Genomic DNA, 22,770 nt, shown 5'->3' with positions numbered 1-22,770 from the left:
GGGGCGTGGCCTGGCCACCGTTCCAAGCGGTTTCATCTCTGACACCTTTTGCCAGTCACAGCTGTGTCACATGAGGCACTGTGATTAGACAATGTATTTAAGTTGGAGTTTTGTCACTGGTTTTTGCCAGGTCATTGAGTAGGCTTTCCCGCGTGCAGGGTTACTACGCCACTGTGTCATTATAGTCCAGTCACGCTTTTGGTTATGCTCTTTAGTTGACTCATAATTATCGGATATTGTTTCTTGTGTTCGGGATCGTGCCTTCTTGAACCGTGTTGTCGTGCGCAACTTTCATTTATAATAAAACCCACTGAACATCATGCCCTCATCGTGGAGTCCTGGATTTGGGTCCGCCCATGCACTGTTGTTTCGTGACACTGGGCTGTGTCCATAATTCTGTGCTTTCACCCTATTCCCTACTCCACAGGTAAGGTTGCTCTAGACAGTGGACTATATAGTGAGGTTATTCATAACGTCACTGCTGGTACACGTTATCAACTTTTGATTGTTGCGGTGGCTTTAACAAAAGAAAAATTTCACATTATTGATCCAAGATGAGTTTACTGTACTTTTCCATAAAAATGCCAACAACAGAAGCTTTGTTTAAAGTTACTTTGAGTCATACAAAAAATCCACTCCCTTCATTTGCAAGCTCTTATCTGTATTTGGCATTTTGTCCTCATCCAACCATTCATCCATCTTCCACCGGTTTTCTGGGTTGTGTTGTGAGGGCAGTAGCTTTAGCAGGGATACCCAGACTTTCCATTTCCAAGCCACTTTATCCAGCTTTCCTGGAGGGATCGCAAGGTATTCTCAGGCCAGCAGAGTGACATAGTCTCGCCAGCATGTCTTGGGTTATCACGGGGTCCCCCTCCAGTGGGACGTGCCCGGAACACCTGACCAGGGAGGCGTCCGGGAGGCATCCGGATCCGATGCCCCAGCCAGGCTCCTCTAAATCCGGAGGAGTACCAGCTTGACACTTGGCCCCTCCCGTATAACCGAGCTTCTCACCCTATCTCTAAGGGAGAGCCCTGACACCTTGCTGAGGAAACTCATTTTGCCTGCTTATATCCGGGATGTTGTTCTATCGGTCATGACCCGCACAATGTAGATCGACTGGTTAATTGAGACTTACCTCCCTCTTTACCACAATGGACAACACAAAGTCCACATCACTGCAGATGCTGCACCAATTTGCCTATCAATTTCCCGCTCCGTTCTTCCTTCTCATCCCAGCCGCTTCACACTCGGCTGCGAACCACTCCAGTGAGTGTTGCAGATCAGGGCTTGACGAAGCCAACAGAACCATAACATCTGCAAAAAGCAAAGATGCAGCACTCTACACCTCGGCTGCACCTAGAGAAAAATCAGTGAAATTGGGTCCAACTCTCACTGGAAACAAGTCCAACTTACTGCCAGCAATGTGGACCAAACTCTGACACCGGTCATACTGGGACCGAACTGCCTGTATAAGGGGATTTTGCAGCCCATACTCCTGAAGAACCCCCGCAGGCCTCCCCAAGGGACATGGTCGAACACCTTCTCCAAGTCCACAAAACACATGTATACTGGTTGGGCAAACTGCCATGCACTCTCAAGGATCCTGGGTGTAGAGGTGGTCCAGTGTTCCATGGCCAGGACGAAAACCACATTGCTCCTCCTGAATTTGAAATTCGATTTCCTGATGGACCCTCGTCTCCAGCACCCATGACTAGATTTTACCAGGGAGGCTGATGAATGTAATCCCTCTGTAGTTGGAACACACCCTCCGGTCACTCTTCTGATAAAGGGGTACCACCACCCCAGTCTGCCAATCCAGAGGCACTGTCCCCGATGTCCATGCAATGTTGCAGAGGCGTATCAACCAGGACAGCCCCACAACATCCATAATCTTTAGGAATTTAGGACAAATTTAATCCCCAGGGCCCTGCCATTGAGGAGCTTTTTAACCACCTCTGTGACCTCAACCGCAAAGATAAAAGAGCCTGCTGAAGAGAACCCAGACTGGAATAGAGGTCTTCGAAGTATTCATCACTCCACCGACTCACAACGTCCCGAGTTGAGGTCAGTTGAGGTATCCTCACTATACACAGTGGTGATAGTCCACTGCTTCACCCTCCTGAGACGCCAGACAAGAATTTCCTTGAAGCCGTTTTGAAGTCGTTCTCCATGGACTCACCAAACTCCTCCCACACTCAGAGTTTTACCTCAACGACCACCAAAGCTGTATTCCGCTTGGCTAGCCGGTACCAATCAGCTGCCTCGGGAGTCCCAGACGTCAGAAATGGCCAATAGGACTCCTTCATCTTGACGGTATCCCTCACTGTTAGTGTTTGGGGGTTGCCACCACGTAATCAACCACCTTATGGCCACAGCTCCAGAGGGCCAGAGGGCTTTAGCAATTGAGGCATGGAACACTCGATTAATGGCACCTGCTGCAAAAACTTTGTCCATGTTAGGGACTACCTACCTTTGTGAGCAAGTTTTCTCAGTAATGAACATTAATAAAACAAAGATGTGCTCATAGCTCACACATAAGCATTAAAAGGACATTCTGAAATAGCTGCTACTCAGGACATGGTGCCTGACAGATACACTTGTGCAGGATGAAAGATGTCAAGTTTGAGGAGGAAATACAAAGCAAGACTAAATCCTGCGAAATGCTGCTTTAAGCCTTGTTTGCAGTAAAGAAAAATTTCACTTCTTTTTCTTTTGGCTTGTCCCGTTAGGGGTCGCCACAGCGTGTCATCTTTTTCCATCCAAGCCTATCTCGTGCATCCTCCTCTCTAACACCCACTGTCCTCATGTCCTCCCTGACAACTTCCCTCAACCTTTTCTTTGGTCTTCCTCTCGCTCTTTTGCCTGGGAGCTCCATCCTCAGCATCCTTCTACCAATATACTCACTCTCTCGCCTCTGAACATGTCCAAACCATCACAGTCTGCTCTCTCGAACCTTGTCTCCAAACCATCCAACTTTGGCTGTGCCGTTCCACGTTGTGCATGGCTACCCCTCTCTCTGTTCCCTTCGGTGGCCTCGGACTCCGCGGTGCCGTCGGACTTGGCGGTGGTAAGTCGCTGTAAGCGGACCTGGGAGGTGGCACACAGGACGCTGCTGCACATGGGCAGCTCCTACAAGTCCACATCGGACTGCAAGAGGAGAGGTGCGCCAACGCTCAAGGTGGGACAGCGAGTGTGGCTGTCCACCAAGTACCTTCCGCTGCGGGCTGAGTCGCCCAAGCTGGCCCTCAGGTTCGTTGGTCCGTTCCCCGTCTGTAAAATCATCAACCGTCGCCGTATCCCTGAAGTTCCCTAGGTCGATGAGGGTCCATCCTACTTTCCACGTTAGCAGGCTCCATCCAACCCGTTCGTCGCCGCTGGTTGACCAGTATGATGTCAATGAGGTTACATGACATTCTGGACCACAACCCAGTTACTGAGGATCATATCCAGCACTATGTCAGATTTGTACCGGTAAGAAACAGCTTCCACAAAGCTGACCTCACACCACCAACTGGCCATAACAATAGGAATAGTTTGATAATCAATCATAAGCCAGGTTTATATAAAAAATATGCCTTTACAAAATAATATGAGAACTAATATTTATTTAGATAACAGGCAGTGCTAAATACATCAGAATCATCTTTATTCAGGAACATACAAGAAATTTTTATCCGGCAGTTGGAGCTGCTTTAGTAACATGACAACGACAGACAGTCAATTGAGATGTAAAGACATTGCCGTAACAGTCATGGAGTAAAAAGGGTTGCTAGTAATATGGCAATGTTGGACCATTTTTAAAATGTTACTTATTTTTTTTAAACAATTGCCCAAGGGATTACGATTCTTCTAGCATTTAGAGCAGTTAGAGTGCCAAGTAAGAGTCCAGTGCATAACCATTGTGCAAAGGGCGCCAGGACTTCAAGGAACGTACGCAGTTTTAAATTGACTACCGGTAGTTGTGATACTCTGGGACAAAGTTGATTACGCAAGTATCGCAGATATTACTCAATCCTCAATTCCTATGCTACTTAGCTACGTGAGGCTCGTAGTGGTCACATGCAGATGGTGCAGCATGGTGAGAATACAACAGTGAGTGGACAAGTCATATATTATGTGATTTAGTAAATACAAACTATAACTGCAGCAAAATCAAACTATATGTAGGACTACAACTATAAATATAATGTTATAACATTTTATTGGGTGTCGTTTGCATGTGTCCATGTACGTTGTTGTGTCCAGTGAGTTTAACGACTTATTGAACAATATAGAATGTGGACTTGTTGTAGTAGTGGTGATAATGTGTGACTACGATATTTGTCTTTATTATGTGTTAGTAAATCTAAATTAAATTCCATTCTAGTTTGTCAGTCCTTGGGTAATTGCAACAAATCGTCGGACCATTTTCAAAAATAATATAATCAACGGTCAATATTTGCGTACCCAATGTGAGTACAGTTCCACAACATTTATGATCGTTGATGCCTGTCACGTCCCATCGGAACGGGAGTAGGACCCAAATGCAGGACTCGGATGATGCAAGGTAGTTCGGGGGGAAACGTTTATTATTTCGTGGTCGGGGATCGGGCAGGCAGTCAGGTGCAGCAGCGGTAGTTGGAACGTCGGGCGAAGAGAGCAGGTGAGCGGGCAGGCAGGAGTCGGTACACAGGAGAACGATCAAAGCAGGCAGAAGTGTCAAAGGAGTCAGGCTTACGGGGTTGGTTGGAGAACAGGCGAAGGTCGGTACACACGGGTTGTCGATCAGGGATACGGGACTACTCGAACGGGACATGAAACTCAATGAACTGGCGCGGACCAGTCGTTATCGGGGTCATATAAATATGCCGGATAATCAGCCTGCATGAGGCGCAGGTGTGCGCCTCCCAATCAGCGCAACCGCGCGGGCACCCGCACAGCCTGGGCTGGAGCGGCAGGATCATGACAATGCCTTTTCAGGATACCATATTTTCGTGACTATACAGCGCATTGTATTCAAAGGCCCAGTCTCAGTTGCGGGTGAAATTTCAGTATTTAACACAGGTATAAGGCAACCTTATTTTTGGTCTGCATGCTGTCCTTTCACATGTCCATTTTTTCTCCCGTGGAATTAACTGTCACAATATGTTGATTTCTGTGTGTGATCTTCAGTGGTACAGAATTAGTCCTGCATCATGATATATTGTATTAATGGGCATCAGTGTAAAGTTTTTAACTAGTTACAGCCAATCATTCCAGCCAAAAATACCTGTACACACATACTTGCATGTCTTTTGAAGTATTTTTTGTATCAAACCAAAAAAAGTCCCACAAATTTTGCCACAAAACGCACTTTGAATCACTCCTCACTCAGTGTAATTAGCCCATTATTTTACACTCAATTTAAGAGTCAAACGAGAAATAATAACACTCCAAAAACAACGGAATATTTCTGAACATGTAGCTCTACCATATATCAGAATCATCTTTAATGGCTAAGTGTGTAGAACACCCAAGGAATTTTTCTCCAGCAGTCTGTGCTGCCCTGGTACGACATACAGAACAGAAAACAGAGAACAAGGAACAACATAGCAACAAGAACAAGAAATTTCTGTTTATAGGAATTATTCCTTATAAGACGTGCAAAATGTGAAATCCATATAAATAAAGGTGTTAACAATGTCAGTTGTGCAAAGGGAGCAGTTTCAGTGATGAATTGTCCAAAATAAATAAAGTAAAATAAATAAATATAAAATCTATATATATTACTCATACTACTACTGATTGGACCAGCAGTGTGTGAGCAAGTGTCCCAACAATGGCACAAGGCGAAAAATAATACGTTCGTTGATCAAGAATTTAATGACTTAATTGCCAGAGGGAAAAAAACTGTTCGAATGCCTGCTACTTTTGACTTTCATTGATCTGTATCGCTTTCCCAACAGAAATACCTGGAAGAGCTGGGGGCCAGGATGTGGAGGGTCTGAGAGGATGCTGCCTGGTCTTGGACCTAGTTCACGTTGCGTGCAAGTCTTCAATAGTGGGTAGCATCGTCCCAACAATCCGTTCAGCGGTTTTGATTGTCCGTTGTAGTGAGTCTGAGTTTGTTCTTTTTTGTGGCGGCTCCAAACCAGACTGTGATGGAGGTACACAGTACTAATTGGATAACAGCTGTGTTGAACTGTCTCAGCAGCTTTTGTGACAGGCCATCCTCAGAAGCCGCAAGAAGTGCATCCTTTGGTGGGCTATTTTGAGGATGAAGGTTATGTTCGTCCCCCACTTCAAGTCCTCTGAGACTGTTATTCTCAAAAACTTGAATGTGTCGACGGTTGACACAAGGCAGTTGGACAGCGTCAGGGGGAGCTGTGGTGAAGGATGCCTCCTGAAGTCCACAATAATCTCCACAGTCTTTAGAATGTTCAACGACAGGTTGCGTTGACCACACCAAAGCTCAAGTCTCGCCATTTCCTGTCGATACGCAGACTCGTCACCGTCTTTGATGAGGTCAATGACCATGATGTCATCTGCGAACTTTAGAAGTTTGACAGTCGGATGCTATGTGGTGCAGTCGTTCGTGTAGAGAAGAGTAGAGGGGAGAGGACACAACCTTGAGGTGCCCCGGTGCTGATAGTGCGCGTGGATGAGGTGGTGTACCCCAGCCTCACCTACTGTGTCCTGCCCGTCAGGAAGTTGTAGAACTACAACCTGCATCCTGTGTTCTAAGACTGTAATGTAAATTTGCTAACCACCAAATTATGTCATCTATATCACACCAAGGGGCGGCACGGAGAGCGTTGCTTCACACTTGATTGAGAATGCACCACACATTTTCAATGGAAGACAGATAGGGACTGCGACTAAGCCTCCTCCTCCTTCAGTGTCAAGCCACACTGTTGTGACACGTGCAGAATGTGGCTTGGCATCATCTTGCTGATGTAAGCAGGGATGTCTCAGAAAAAGATTGCTTGGATGGCAGCATATGTTGCTCCAAAAACTGCATGTACCTTTCACCATTAATGGTGCCTTCACAGATGTGCAGGTTACTCATGTCATTCGCACTAACATAGCCCATATCATCACAGATGCTGGCTTTTGAACTTTGCGCTAATAACAATCTGGATTGGGTTTTTTTCAGTGGCCCGTAGAACACAATATCCATGAATTCCAACAACTGGATTTACCACACCACAGCACACATTCCCACTTTTTCCACTATTCTGTCTGGCAATCTGAAATGAGCCCAGGGCCTGACTAGTGAGCAGCTGTTCATTGTGTTGTGAGCCAGACCATGATAGTCCCAGACAAATAAACACTAAGTGCTAGATAAATCAGGGCTATTTTTCTGTTTAAAGTTCCTTGTTACTCTCACGCGTTGGACACCGAGCAGCAACGGATGACTGGAATTTTCTTAATCTACTGTAGTGAAAGATTTACCTTGGCCCTAGGTTCTCACAGTGAACTATGAAGTGTCAATCCAGCTACAGTTATACGTTATTTAATAGGTAACCCAATAAATAAATAAATACATAAATAAATAAGTACAATTAAATGAAAGAAAAAACACTGGTTTAAGGCTCCTCTCACACATTTTGTCTGGAGCACTTGGAATAACCTAGGTATTATTCGATGGTCTTTACACGACACCCAGGGCCTCTTTATTATATATTTCAATCAGACGAAATAACCTTTAAAAATAGGTTTAGAAATATTCCTGTTGAAAATATTAAATCTGGTAACATTGAGAACACTGCACTAACGATTCTTAAGAAAAAGGGAAAAGGCATTTTGAATGCTCTAAAATCATTTAATTGACTCAATCTAGCTTGGCCAAATCAAAAATCAGAATAAAATAAAATAATTTCCACAAAGGAATAAATAATGATGTAAAATAAAATACTAAAATGTACATACAGGAACTGGTTAAGAAAAATACTCACTCTTCAAGTAATTCAAAGTTCAGTTGTCTCCTTGAAATGTCAAACACAGATAATCCAAACAGTGTGTAATACTATACTCAATCACATTCAAAGTTACAAAAGTTGAAAACTTGGTGAGTTTAAAATGTAAAATCATCCATCCATCCATTTTCTTAGTGGCTTATCCTCACAAGGGTCACAGGGTGTGCTGGAGCCTATCCCAGCTGTCAACGGGCAGGAGGCGGGGTACACACTGAACTGTTTGCCAGCTAATCGCATTCAAATGGAAAAAGAACTATTGGATAAATCATATCAAACATTTCTAAAGGCTTAAAATTGACTCGAATAGGTAAAGAACCCAGGAAAGATCAAAGGCTCAAGTTCCTGAGTTAGTTAACTCCACTCTCAGTTAGTTTTCTAAGTCAATGTTGCCTTTCTACTTATCCTGCGTATTACGCAAATAGAAAAAGGAAAAGAGCAACACAGACCACTGTAATCAATGTGATCTGCGAAACAAGAACCACAATTTTCACCAGTTTTTGCTATGTTACATTATACGTTGTTACATAAATTTGTGAGTTCTTTTCAATATTTTGCCCTCCGTGGGCAGAGTTTCTCTTCCACATCAATACACTCTAAGGGTTAGAGTCTAAACAGTCATTAGTCATCACTATTCTTTCAAACATCTGTTCCTACTTCCCTTTCCGGAGAGGACATGTTTTTCCTAACAAAGTTTCCAACATTTCTCAACTTTATTCAAATATAATGGCAAACATGATTTTCATAACATTGTTCTTCTATGATACTCTTCAATCAATAATTTGATTCATCTTTTGTTTTTTTCCCACACAAACTATTATATGACTCAACTCACAGAACATTGATATGAGCATATTGATTGTGGGTTCTTATACTTGAACAGAAAATCAAGTCTTGTGACTAACTATGTTAGCAAATAAGCATTATAGCAAGCATTAACTATAAGACTGTATGACAGCCAAATGAGTGACATCTATGTTTCCATCTTGTGGTTGAATTTGTGTATTACACTTCTCGACTTTTAGATGGGTCTATTTACTTTAGGCAATAACTAAGTTTTGACTTTAACACAATTATCAATTTCTAAGCATATAATTTTCTGAACATGTATCCAATTAACTATTAAGTAATTTTTCTCATGTCATCAACCTTTATACCATGTCACCAGTCGGTCCAGGTGAGGCAGTTGTTATCACTTTCATGGTAGAGGTTTAACATACATTTGCAGAAGTGGTGACAATCTGTGTTCATTATCAAGGTTTTTTTTTATTTTTTTAAAAGGTGTTTATATGACCACGTGGCAATATACTTCACACTCTCTTTGCGATCAGGTCAAGAGTGACATAAAAGTGCAGGTGCAAGAAGATCCAAACTACAACGCCCAGAGATTCCCCAACACACATCGAGCTTTCTCCTTAGAAGATTCTTAATTTGCATCAGGTGAACGCAGCAGCATGAGATCCTAGTTCAATTATTACTTAATAGGTCCTGCACCCAATTGGCTTGCCTTAGACAGGGACAATTGTGACCACCTGTGCTTTAAAAACGCTAGTTCTGTGTCTGTGCTTAAAACTTTGTTGCCCTCTTCACTGAATGGACAACACGAAGGAAATCAGCAAAGGAAAAAACCCTTTCAAAATAATTCGATGTTTATACGAGTGGCTGTGGCTGTGAGCCCGTATAAATGAATGGTCACCTCATATTATTACATATACACGAGAAAATTCTGGATAATTACTTCTGAAATTTGTTGCAGCCCCACTACCCTAGTGAAGATAAATGGTACAGAAAATGGATGGAAGGATATTAGTCACATTATTTTGAAAGGGGGATTGGTAACCAAAAAAAAAAAAGCTTGCTATTTCTTAATGTTATTAAAGTGGAAATACGTTGCAATTTTAGTATTTTAGCAAGCAACATGATGTCAACGCACAATTTGATTTACCTGGCCACATAAAATAATTTGACAGGACGTAGCTGGACCCAGGGCTGAAACTGTGTCACAGCATTTAAAGCTGTTTTTTTGTGGACATGATACATATGCTGAACTTGCTTCGGTAATGCTTGACTAATATTTTGGATTTTGTAAAGAATTTGGCAAAGTCATTGCAGGCCTTGGTGGAATGAAGTTCAATTGCTGACACAGGTTTGTTACCCTCTCATTTGTGGCAAATGAGGCCCAAGCATTATGATTGTTTTTGGTGATGATATCAGAGAAGTAGTAGTTCCTTGTATTTCCCAATGTTTAATTATAATTCTTCTTTGTAGATATCATAATGAAGCTGGAGATTTGTTTTCCTCAATTTGCGTTCAGCCTCCCGACTCTCTTCGTCCATTTTTGTCGCCTTGGAGACTTCTTCCTTCCAGGGATAACCTTCACCTTAATATGAGCAATAGTGTCCAGAATATTTAACATCTTAGCATTGAAGCTAGTGAAGAGCTCATTGACTGCACCCCAGGACAAGCCAGGTGTTAAAGGGAAAACCTGATCTTACTGGTATTTTCAGTTAAACATTTTGTGGTCAATGCTGTTAAAATACATTTGTGTGCACTGAAATAGTCCGCACAGAAATAATCAGAAAGGCCCACATCCGACACAGTAATGTTTAAAATGTTCAGACCCTGAAAGATCAATAAGTCTAATGTGTGTGCCCCCTAATGTGCGTGGCCAGTGTTACTGCTTTGTTATGCTAACTCGGACCAAAGTTGTCCGGAATGTTCCTCAGGTCTTTAGTTCATTTGTCAGGAGGGTTGGCCACATGGATTTTAAAATCAGACAATAAACACAGTTTAAAAAAAAAAAAAAAAAATCAATGCAAATCACAGACAGAATTTGGGTCATCACAAAAGTCTGTACATTACTAAGGGGGTTTGTAAACATTAAGAAACAAGACTCTGGATGTGGTCTTCAAAAATTTCCAAGAAATAACTGACAAAGTATTTCTAAAGGGCAAACTATGGTTCAGCTTATGGTCTACAATGGATGCCAGTAGTTCCTTCCAGGCCTGTCACGTTCTGATGGGGTCCCTTGCGTGTCAATCATGGTCTGACACGTTTGTCATATTCACTCAAGACTTTCTACAGCTGAAATGCGGATGCTGCTGTTTGTGGCCACACAACACAATAAAGCTATCATACACCCTAGCTCTCTGAGAATCATGACAAAATGTGGCAAACCAGGACAAAAAGCCTAGCAGATAGCAGAACGTGATGAAAGGATGCTAAAACCTGTACATGGAAATACATACTGTGAGGCTCCTTTTTTTGAACAAGGTGTCCAAGAAGCGTTAATAGATTTGTTCCGAAGCTATTGTCACCACTTTAAATTGGTCAATAATTTCTAAAATGACTTGACAATGTGGGAATAGATCAATTGTTTTGAGAGAAAAAAAAAAGGGCAAAATCTGGACATATAAAGTCTCTGATCATCATTCAGATGACTTGCTCACCCATCTGTATTTTAATTTCATTTAGTGTGGCTGAATCGTGTTCGTTTGGAAAACTGGATGGTTGGCAAAGAAGAACTATTTATTCATTCCTTTATTTCTCTACCTGTCGTACATCAACCAAAGTTGTCTTTTTTTTTCTTCAATAATGTGGCAATATTTTTTTCCTCTTAAAATTCCCAATTCATTTAGAAAGTTGAAATGACGTGCAAATATAATGTACAGCATACAGACGTTCTGAGTCTTATTTGAACTTGGGTTCTTGAACTGGCCATCTATTAAAGTGCCAGCTGCATTCTCACAGTATTTGGATTTAAGCAGTGACTATACATTTTTACCTGGGTGCCAAAGCTATTTAAGTAATGTTAATTTTCATTGTACATGTGTCAACAACTAATGAAAGACTTAAATGTTCTTTTGGTGGTCATTATTGGAAGCTTTATTTGAATATTATCTACAACACATCTGGGTGGATGAAAGTCTGAAGTGAGTATTCTTGGCTTGGGAATCATGCAGAAAGCAGTCAGGGGGGAAAAAACCCCACACAAAAACAGATTTAGTGCTGCACTCTTGTAGATACACATTTTAAACATAATATAAATCCACATTTAACCACAAACACCTTTGAGTGCACAAGACTAAATCGTATCGCTAAGTTTGTTTGAAATGGTTCCGCCTGAAGTATGTAAAGCGATTTTTATGAAGTTTTCTTCACACATGTATTGCACATGTACAGCTTCAAACATTACATTGACAATAAGCCTGGGGTACTGAATGGAGTATGTTAGACAATTTCAAGAAACAGTTTGGGTTTGCTCTTAAGAAAATGAGTTTAATTAAAGATCCTTCCAGTGCATCCTGTATAATGAATTAATTTAGGAGAGAAATCTGTTTTTTTTTCTTTTTGAACAAATATGTTCACAACACTGAGTAAATGTATTCAGTGAGTTGACCCAAAAATATGATGCCACCATGATTACGAGGTCAGACAAGAAGCTGTGTGTAAATGTGCATTTTTTTCAGGAGCAAAAATCCGAGTGTTGGTGCATATTTTGTCAGGTGTTCCTATGATGACCATGAAATAGTCTTGTGGACCTTCAGCATGCCGAGGTTGAACTGTTGTTCCTCCAACCACCGTCAGTCTTGGACTTGCCGCAGTGACAACAGGAGGAGGGGCAGCAGATTGAGAGCAGGTCGGTTCTCCTCCAGCCCCAGAGCCACTAAAGCGCTGGCCAGGATGGACGTGACTCTGGGCAGAGCTGGGGGCTGAGCCGGCATCACCTGCAAATAGATAACCAACACGGACGGGATAGTGAGGACGACGCCACGACCATTGTGGGCGGGGCACGCTCATACATGTGCGCGCGCGCGCGCACACACACACACACACACACACACACACACACACACACACACACACACACACACACACACACTAGTCCATCTAAGCCGATTTGTCAAAGCCTTCGCAATCAAAATCAAATCAATGTTTCCTACGGCATAGTATAATACTTAATAGTGAAAAAATGTACTGTTGTTGCTCAAAGGGGATAGTCACATTATAGACACTTGACGTGTACTTTTCAATTTATGTTGTAATGTAATTGGGCACAGCTATGGAGTGTTGGCCTCAACGTTGAGGACTGGGGTTCATATCCCAGCCTCGCCTGTGTGGAGTTTACATGTTCCTCCAATGCTTGGGTGGGTTTTCTCCGGGCACTCCAATTTACTCCCACATCCCAAACACATGGATTAATTGGACACTAAAATGCCCCGAGGTGAAATTGTGAGTGCGACTATTGTCTATCTCCATGTGCCCTGCGAATGGCTGACAACCAGTCCAAGGTGGACCCTGCCTCCTGCACAATGACAGCTGAGATAGGCTCCACCACTCCTACAACACTCGTAAGGATAAGTGGCTCAGAAAATGGATAGATGTTTCAAAAATGAATGCAGACCAATTACTCTTAACAGCGCCACAAAGCTGATCCTACTGTTGGGATGTTGTGCATCCATCCATTATCTGTGCCACTTATCCTCACAAGGGTGGCAGGAGTTGGGACGGTGTTTTAAATTAAAACAGATTACATACAGATACATAAAAATATAACTTTTTTTTTTGTCAAGAATCAACAAGTGGGACACAATCTTGAAGTGGAACAAAATGTATTGGTTATTTTCAACTTTTTTACCAAATAAAAACCTGAAAAGTGGGGTGTGCAATATTATTCGGCTGCCTTGCATCAATACTTTATAGCGTCACCTTTTGATTCAATTACAGCTGCAACTCCCTTGGGGTATGTCTCTATCAGTTTTGCTGAAATTCTTGCTCATTCTTCCATGGAAAATAGCTCAAGCTTAGTAAGATTGGCTGGAGAGCGTTTGTGAACAGCAGTGTTCAGTTCTGGCCACAGATTCTCGATTGGATTCAGGTCTGGACTTTGACTTGGCCATTCTAACACCAGGATACATTTATTTGTGAATCATTCCATTGTAAATTTGGATTTATGTTTTGGATGATTGTCCTGTTGGAAGATAATCAAAAAGAAAATGTAATTTATTTGTGTGATACTGCTGCAAATAAGTATTCGAACACCTGAGAAAACCAATGTAAATACTTGGTACAGTAGGCTTTGTTTGCAATTACAGAGGTCAAACGTTTCCTGTAGTTGCTCACCAGGTTTGCACGCACTGGAAGCTCCCTCCAAAGATTTTCGATTGGGTTTAGGTCTGGAGACTGGCTAGGCCACGCCAGAACCTTGATATGCTTCTTACAGAGTCACTCCTTGGTTTTCCTGGCTGTCTGTTTTGGGTCATTGTCATGTTGAAAGATTCAGCCACAACTTGCAATGCTCTGACAGAGGGAAAGAGGTTGTTCCCCAAAAATCTCATAATACATGGCCGCAGTCATCCTCTCCTTAATACAGCCCAGTCGTCCTGTCCCATGTGCAGAAAAAAACCCCCAAAGCATGATGTTACAACTCCCATGCTTCAAAGATGGGAAGTTGTTCTTGGGATCGAACTCATCTTTCGTCTTCCTCCAAACACGGTTAGTGTAATTATGACCCAAAAGTTCAATTTTGGTCTCATCTGACCACAAACCTTTCTCCCATGACTCCTCTGTATCATCCAAATGGTCATTGGCAAACTTAAGATGGGCCTTGACATGTACTGGTTTAAGCAGGGGAACCTTCCATGCCATGCATGATTTCAAACCATGACCTCTTAGTGTATTACCAACAGTCACGAACAGAAACGGTGGTCCCAGCTCTTTTCAGGTCATTGACCAAGTCCTGTCGTGTAGTCCTGGGGTGATTCCTCACCTTTCTAAGGACCATTGAGACCCCACGAGGTGATAACTTCCATCGATTGAGATTTACCATCATGTTTAGCTTCTTCCATTTTCTAATGATTGCTCCAACAGTGGACCTGTTTTCATCAATCTGCTTGGCAATTTCGCCGTAGCCCTTACCAGCTGTGTGGAGTTGTACAATTTTGTCTCTGGTGTCTTTGGACAGCTCTTTGGTCTTGGCCAGGTTACAATTTTTGAGTCTTACTGATTGTATGGGATGGACAGGTGTCTATCAATCTAACGACCTCACACAGGTGCATCTGATTCATGATAATATATGGAGGGGAGGTGGACTTTTAAAGGCGGACTAACAGGTCTTTGGGGGTCAGAATTCTAGCTGATAGGTGTTGAAATACTTATTTGCAGCTGTATCACAAATTGTTTATAAAAAAAAAAAAAAAAAAAAAAAAAAAAAAATCAAGCATTGTGATTTCTGGATTTTTCTTTTTAGATTCTCTCTCTCACCGTGGACATGCACCTACGATGAAAATTTCAGACCCCCCATTTCTATATAGCAGAGTGTTGAAGTACTTATTTTCCTCACTGTATATATATGTGTATACACACACACACACACCACACACACACACACACACACACACACACACACACACACACCACACACACACACACACACACACATATATTCGTAAATCATTGTATTCTGTTTTTAACAAAATGTCCCAACTTCATTGAATACGAAAAGGATTAAAAAAAAAAATCAACCACAGCTGAGTCTTAATCTTCATCTTTTCCTTTCGGCTTGTCCCGTTAGGGGTCGTCACAGCGTGTCATCTTTTTCCATCTTAGCCTATCTCTTGCATCTTCCACTCTAACCCCAAATGCCCTCATGTCTTCCCTCACCACATCCATAAACCTTCTCTTTGGTCTTCATCTTGCTCTTTTCCATCCTCAGCACCCTTTCATCAATATACTCACTCTCTCACCTCTGAACATGTCCAAACCATCGAAGTCTGCTCTCTCGAACCTTGTCACCAAAACATCCAACTTAGGCTGTCCCTCCAACGAGCTCATTTCTAGTCCTATCCAACCTGCTCACTCAGAGCGAGAACATCAACATCTTCATTTCTGCTACCTCCAGTTCTGCTTCCTGTTGTTTCTTCAGTGCCACCGTCTCTAATCCGTACATCATGGCCGGCCTCACCACTATTTGGTAAACTTTGCCCTTCATCCTAGCAGAGACTCTTCTGTCACATAACACACCAGACACCTTTCGCCAGCTGTTCCAACCTGCTTGGACCCGTTTCTTCACTTCCTTACCACACTCACCATTGCTCTGGATTGTTGACCCCAAGTATTTGAAGTTGTCCCCCCTCGCTATCTCTTCTCCCTGTAGCCTCACTCTTCCCCCTCCACCTCTCTCATTCACGCACATATATTCTGTTTTACTTCGGCTAATCTTCATTCCTTTCCTTTCCAGTGCATGTCTCCATCTTTCTAATTGTTCCTCTGCATGCTCCCTACTTTCACTGCATATCACAATATCATCTGCGGACATCATGGTCCAAGGGAATTCCAATCTAACCTCATCTGTCAGCCTATCCATTATCACTGTAAACAGGAAGGGGCTCAGAGCTGATCCCTGATGCAGTCCCACCTCCACCTTAAATTCTTCTGTCACACCTAAGGCACACCTCACCATTGTTCTGCTGCCATCATACATGTCTTGTACCATTTTAACGTACTTCTCTGCCACGCCAGACTTACGCATGCAGTACCACAGTTCCTCTCTTGGTACTCTGTCATAGGCTTTCTCTGGATCCACAAAGACACAATGTAGCTCCTTCTGACCTTCTCTGTACTTTTCCACTAGCATCCTCAAGGTAAATAATGCATCTGTGGTACTCTTTCTAGGCATGAAACCATACTGTTGCTCGCAGATACTTACTTCTGTCCTGAGTCTAGCCTCCACTACTCTTTCCCATAACTTCATTGTGTGGCTCATCAACTTTATTCCTCTATAATTCCCACAGCTCTGAACATCGCCTTTGTTCTTAAAAATAGGAACTAGAACACTTTTCTCCATTATTCAGGCATCTTTTCGCCCGCAAGTATTCTGTTGAATAAGTTGGTCAAAAACTCCACAGCCATCTCTCCAAATTGCTTCCATACCTCCACCGGTATGTCATCAGGACCAACTGCCTTTCCATTTTTCATCCTTTGTAGTGCCTTTCTGACTTCCCCCTGACTAACCATTGCCACTTCCTGGTCTTTCACACTTGCCTCTTCAACTCTTCCTTCTCTCTCATTTTCTTCATTCATCAACTTCTCAAAGTATTCTTTCCATCTATTTAGCACACTGCTGGGACCAGTCAACACATTTCCATCTCTATCCTTAATCACCCTTACCTGCTGCACATCCTTCAAATCTCTATTACTCTGTCTGGCCAACCTGTAGAGATCCTTTTCTCCTTCTTTCGTGTCCAACCTGGTGTACATGTCTTCATATGCCTCTTGTTTAGCCTTTGCTACCTCTACCTTTGCCCTACGTTGCATCTCGATGTACTCCTTTCGCCTCTCCTCAGTCCTCTCAGTGTCCCACTTCTTCTTCGCTAATCTCTTTCCTTGTATGACTCCCTGTATTTTAGGGTTCCACCACCAAGTGTCCTTCTCCCATTTCCTACCAGAAGACACACCAAGTACTCTCCTGCCTGTCTCTCTGATTACCTTGGCTGTCGTAGTCCAGTCTTCCGGGAGCTTCTGCTGTCCATCGAGAGCCGGTCTCACCTCTTTCCGAAAGGCCACACAACATTCTTCCTTTCTCAGCTTCTACCACATGGTTTTCTGTTCTACCTTTGTCTTCTTGATCTTCCTACCCACCACCAGAGTCATCCTACACACCACCATCGTATGCTGTCGAGCTACACTCTCCCCTACCACTACTTTACAGTCAGTAATCTCCTTCAGATTACATCGTCTGCACAAAATATAATCCACCTGCGTGGTTCTACCTCCGCTCTTGTAGGTCACTATATGTTCCTCCCTCTTCTGGAAATAAGTGTTTACTAAAGCCATCTCCATCCTTTTTGCAAAGTCCACTACCATCTGTCCCTCAAAGTTCCTTTTCTGGATGCCGTACTTACCCATCACTTCTTCATCACCCCTGTTTCCTTTACCAATATGTCCATTACAATCTGCACCAATCACAACTCTCTCGCTGTCTGGGATGCTCAGAACTACTTCATCTAGTTCCTTCCAGAATTTCTCTTTCAACTCTAGGTCACATCCTACCTGTGGGGCATAGCCGCTAACCACATTATACATAACACCCTCAATTTCAAATTTTAGCCTTATCACTCGATCTGATACTCTTTTCACCTCCAAGACATTCTTAGCCAGCTCTTCCTTTAAAATAACCCCTACTCAATTTCTCTTCTCATCTACTCCGTGGTAGAATAATTTAAACCCTGCTCCTAAACTTCTAGCCTTACTACCTTTCCACCTGCTCTCTTGGATGCACAGTACATCAGCCTTTCTCCTAATCATCATGTCAACCAACTCCTGGGCTTTTCCTGTCATAGTCCCAACATTCAAAGTCCCTACACTCAGTCGTAGGCTTGTGCATTCCTCTTTTTCTTCTGACGACGGATCCGGTTTCCTCCTCTTCTTTGTCTTCGACCCACAGTCGCTGAATTTCCACTGACGCCCTGCAGGTTAGCAGTGCCGGGGCGGGCGTTGTTAACCCGGGCCACGACCGATCCGGTATGGGATTCTTTAGATGAACGCGAATATTTGTTTGGCAGTTTTTACGCCGGATGCCCTTCCTGACGCAACCCTCTGCATTTATCCGGGCTTGGGACCGGCCTACAGATTGCACTGGTTTGTGCCCCCATAGGGCTGCAGTCTTAATCATTACCAAAATTATGAAAACCTTTCTGATTTTCATTGAGAAATTGATAAAGTATACTTTTAGACAAGGTGTGCACACTGTATTAACTACTAACCCATATGCACACCGAGCTTCTTACCTTTTCCACTTTATGACAGTGAATGAGTCCGTCATGTCCTATGTAGAATGTGGAGAAAGCATCATAGGACCTGTAACAGATGCCATTCATTCATATAAGTAGGACATACTTGGAAATCATCTTCATGCTAGAAGTTCAGTTTAGAACTGAATACTAAAAACCTCCTCATTGCAGCTGAGTCCAGTTCACTTCCCATCCTCATCCTCCTTTACCTAAGTGCAGTCTTTGCATCATTCTTCCACTGATACCATGTGCACCAACCCTGACTAGTTCCATTTATAACTCAAAGACCACACTTGGTTCATTAAGCTTAAGTCCTCGACATCCGATCCTTCCACTGTCTTTACTGGTAAAAACCTGGGCTCTGTCCTGAATCCACTGCCCTTCATCTACATCACAGGCATCAAAGTCTGGATCCAGGGGTCAGATCCAACCTTCCATATCATTTCACGTGGCCAGCAAAACCAAATCATGTGTGTTGACTTAAGTCTCTTGCTAAAATACCAACACTGCTGATAGAGCTATTGCAAGCATAAAAAATGCTTGCAATAGCTTGCAATCACCCTTTAAAATAAATTGAAAAAATTATTAGTGAAAATGATGTATTCATTTTCACTAATACTTTACTATATCCTTATATTTTACTTTATTCTGATTTCAAAACTAGTGATCCATTACTTTGTTGTGACTATGCCATAATATTTGGGGATGATACATTTGTACGGGTCCATAGTAAGGATTTTCAATGCCACTTGTTTTCAGACTGATACCAGTACAAGTACAGTATTCACTCCTGAGTACTTACTGATACCAGTATGACTGGTACCTTTTTTATGTAAAATTTCAATTGACAATGACAATTAATTGTAAACAAAGATCTTTATTTCTGACCCACTTAATGATTCACTGATGGGTCAAATCAGTCTGTGTATTAGCAACTACTACCAAGGAGGACTTGGTCAGATTTTTTTTTCTTCTTTAAAAATCTGCAGCTGGTATCGGCAGCATTCAAAAGTACCCTTCACAAGTATCAGCTGGATGCCGACACCTGGTATCAGTACCCGCCCACACCTAGTTCAGTCATAAAAGCACTCCGAGGTAAACCATAACTACGATGTGGCTCACCACAAAAATTAGTTTGGCCTCATTTTCTATTAATTCGATATTCACTTCCATAGCGTTGTGGATGACACCTAGCTTTACCTTAAGTGTAAACATTCATTTGCACCCTTCTCTTTCACCTCCTGGTTGTTTGAAAAAAAAGTTTCCCCCCTCTCCTCAGGTTAAGAGTCTGGGTGTAACACATTCTTCTATAAATACATAAAATATTATATAATGTGACTGCGAATGGTTGGTTGTTTGTATGTGCCTTGTGATTGGCTGGCGACTAGTTCGGGGTCGAAACCACTTCTTCCCTGAAGATAACTGGAATGGGCCCCATCACGACCATGACCCTAGTGCGGATAAGTGGTACAGAAAATGGATGGATTATATATATTTTATTCTTTGCTTAGATTGGTACCAGTATTTTAGGAGTTGGTGTTAGGGTGTCATCTGTTATAAAAAGTACTGTTTTATATTAGTAGCATTACATTAGTGATTAAATTTCTAGAAATTTTTTTCAAGACTTGTAATTTCTAAGTCACCCTCAGTTGACATGACCCTCATGGAGTCAACAACCTTGTGTGCTGTAGACATAGTGGTAAGGTAGAGGCAGCCGTAAGGAGCTGACTTGGTAAACGCAAATGTAATTGTTGTTCTGAAAAATCATGTGATGTAACATTGCATTTTTGATTGGACACTACATCTTTAACATTGCGACAGCATTCAACTGCGATTTCAATTTCTAATTGCAGTCAGTACAGTCAGCTGCTTATGAAAACACTGCTTGACAGTTTAGTCACATCTGCTTGTCTTGATGGTTGTGCGGCAGGCTTTAGGATCTGGATCATGGGATCATTTGCCCAGTGGTACATGGGTGGGATGAGGGCTGGCCCACCTGCATGAAAAATCAGCCTCCTTTTGGGAAAACAATAAATGGGATGTGTTAAGGATACTAAAATTATTGATCCTCACAGTATTTTGACAACATTCAATGACTTGGTCGTATTAAGATGAAGAAAATGTTTTAAATTGAGGGGGGAAAATGCATGCCTCCTTTAATGTGGTAATTGTGTAACTTATTTTAACAGTTGGATGGCAGTTATGAATATTAACATTTTCAAACATCCATCCATCCTTTATCCAAGCCACTTACTCTCGAAGGTCAGGAGAGTGCTGGAGCCCATCCCAGCCAACTTCGGGCGAAAGGCAGATTACACCTTGAAATGGTCCTCAGTCGCTGGGCACATATTGACACCACTGAATCCGGTGTCTGCACTAAAGTCAGGCAAGTGTACCACTACACCAGTGACACTTTTTTTTTTCAGTTCATGGGTTTATGATGCAACACTGATGTTGGAAATTTTTATTCCGATCTACATTATTGCTGATTGAAAAATTTGGATTTTAATAAATCAAGAGGTCAACCCAACACCTGATGGAGGTTTTACTGTAACTTGAACCAAAATAAATCAACAATGAAGTGAGAATTAAGGTTGTCCAACCCTAAACAGTATGGAAAACAGGGTGTATCAATGTTTGGAATGTTACCTGTACAGCTGTGATTTGTCTTTGCGGTAAAAGCGTAGCATCAGCGTGAGGAAGGGAAGGCCCCTGAGCCTCCAGCGAGCCTTAATGGTTCCATCTTCCATGTGCTTGGTCAATTTGAGCACCTCCAGCCGTGCATCAGCGAAGTACAACAGACACATGAGGCGCCACAGCGAGAGGGTAAGCTGGTAAACCACACGTCCTCTGCAGAGGAAATGTATATCAAGTCCTGTGAACAGGTATTTGCCCTCTTAACAAATTCAAAGTGTTTCTCCTCTTTAATGATGAAGATCAGCAAAGAAATCTAAACAGCAGTCAAAGTTTAATGAAAGTTAACATAACATTTGTTTTTTAAAATTATTATTATTATGAGCTGGCCCTGTGTGAAAAATTGCCCTCCTTGTTAAATCATTAATTGAATGTAGCTAATCCCATTTTTAGTTCATTTTCACTAACCGCACCCAAGCGTCATTACTTTCAGACCTGTTCAGTTTGAAATCACTTCAGTAAAACATGCTTTTAAAATGAAGTCAGTCATAAGATTAAAAAAAAAGAAGCAAAAAAAATGCTTCAATCCAAAGAAATTCAACAGCTCATGAGAAATAAAGTAATTGACATATCTGTTTGGAAAGGGTCAAAACGCCATTTCTATAGCTTTAGGACTCCAATGAGCCACAGTGAGATCAATTATCCTCAAATTTAGAAAACATGGAACAGTGGTGAACCTTCCCAGGAGTGTCCCACCTGTTAAAATTACCCTGAGAGTACAGCGAAAGCTCATTCAGGTGGAACATAGAGGAACCTAAGACAACATTTGAAGAACGGCACACCTCCATTGCTTCAGTTAACGTTACTGTCTGACATGATGAAACCTAAAGTCTTGGGAAGGTGTGTGTTCGTTAATTTAACAGCATATCCTATAGAGCTCATGCACTTATGTCATCAAATCACGTCACTGGGCGGAAGTGTCGGTCAAGCAAACCATTCTTAAATGCTAAGATCATTTAGAGACGACGCGAAAATACGTTTTATAGCACGACGCCCAGAATTTTGTCCGATACCGTTAAACATTTAGAGGGTGATAATACACGAAGATATGTGGAAAAAATGAGAGACACTTGGCAGAGAGGACCCATATTTAATGCCGAAGTCGATGTTTTTGCCAATAAGAAATTGGACTATTAACCAGATTCCGCTCATCTTGGACAACTGGCTCTACACATGTATCTGGTGAGTAAGTCGTCGAGATTTACACGGAAGAGTTTCAAAGCGTAGAAAAATCTGGACGCATACAAATTCTTCGTTGCTAGATCTGTTCTCAATCATGAATAAATCCCACGTAGTGATGGAGCCACTCAGATTTTTTCCAATACAAATACAGTTTTACACAAACTCGCATT

At 42.2% G+C, this 22,770-nt stretch overlaps 1 protein-coding gene and 1 long non-coding RNA gene across 7 annotated transcripts in view; one reads left to right on the top strand and one right to left on the bottom strand.

Moving 5' to 3' along the window:
* The first annotated feature begins 7,732 nt into the window (after positions 1-7,732).
* Positions 7,733-12,438, top strand: LOC133507192 (uncharacterized). Its single transcript, XR_009796766.1, has 2 exons — positions 7,733-10,080; positions 10,203-12,438. It is a non-coding gene; the product is annotated as an uncharacterized LOC133507192 (long non-coding RNA).
* c1h6orf136 (chromosome 1 C6orf136 homolog) overlaps positions 11,798-22,770 on the bottom strand; it is a 24,063-nt gene continuing 13,090 nt past the window's right edge. For 2 of the 6 annotated variants that reach the window (XM_061831422.1, XM_061831507.1), the window contains exons 5-7: positions 21,374-21,574; positions 18,722-18,791; positions 11,798-12,661 (exon numbers count right to left, since the gene is read on the bottom strand). In XM_061831422.1, the coding sequence (XP_061687406.1) occupies positions 12,518-12,661; positions 18,722-18,791; positions 21,374-21,574 (415 nt within the window). In that variant the 3' untranslated portion in view covers positions 11,798-12,517. Of the gene's footprint in view, positions 12,662-18,721; positions 18,792-19,634; positions 20,741-21,373; positions 21,575-22,770 lie in introns of those variants that run through there. The other 4 variants (XM_061831346.1, XM_061831267.1, XM_061831674.1 and 1 more) reach the window with 3 other exon arrangements.

Source organism: Syngnathoides biaculeatus, chromosome 1 (assembly GCF_019802595.1).
Source record: "Syngnathoides biaculeatus isolate LvHL_M chromosome 1, ASM1980259v1, whole genome shotgun sequence".
Taxonomy (NCBI): domain Eukaryota; kingdom Metazoa; phylum Chordata; class Actinopteri; order Syngnathiformes; family Syngnathidae; genus Syngnathoides; species Syngnathoides biaculeatus.
This window is presented reverse-complemented; position numbering and strand designations above follow the sequence as displayed.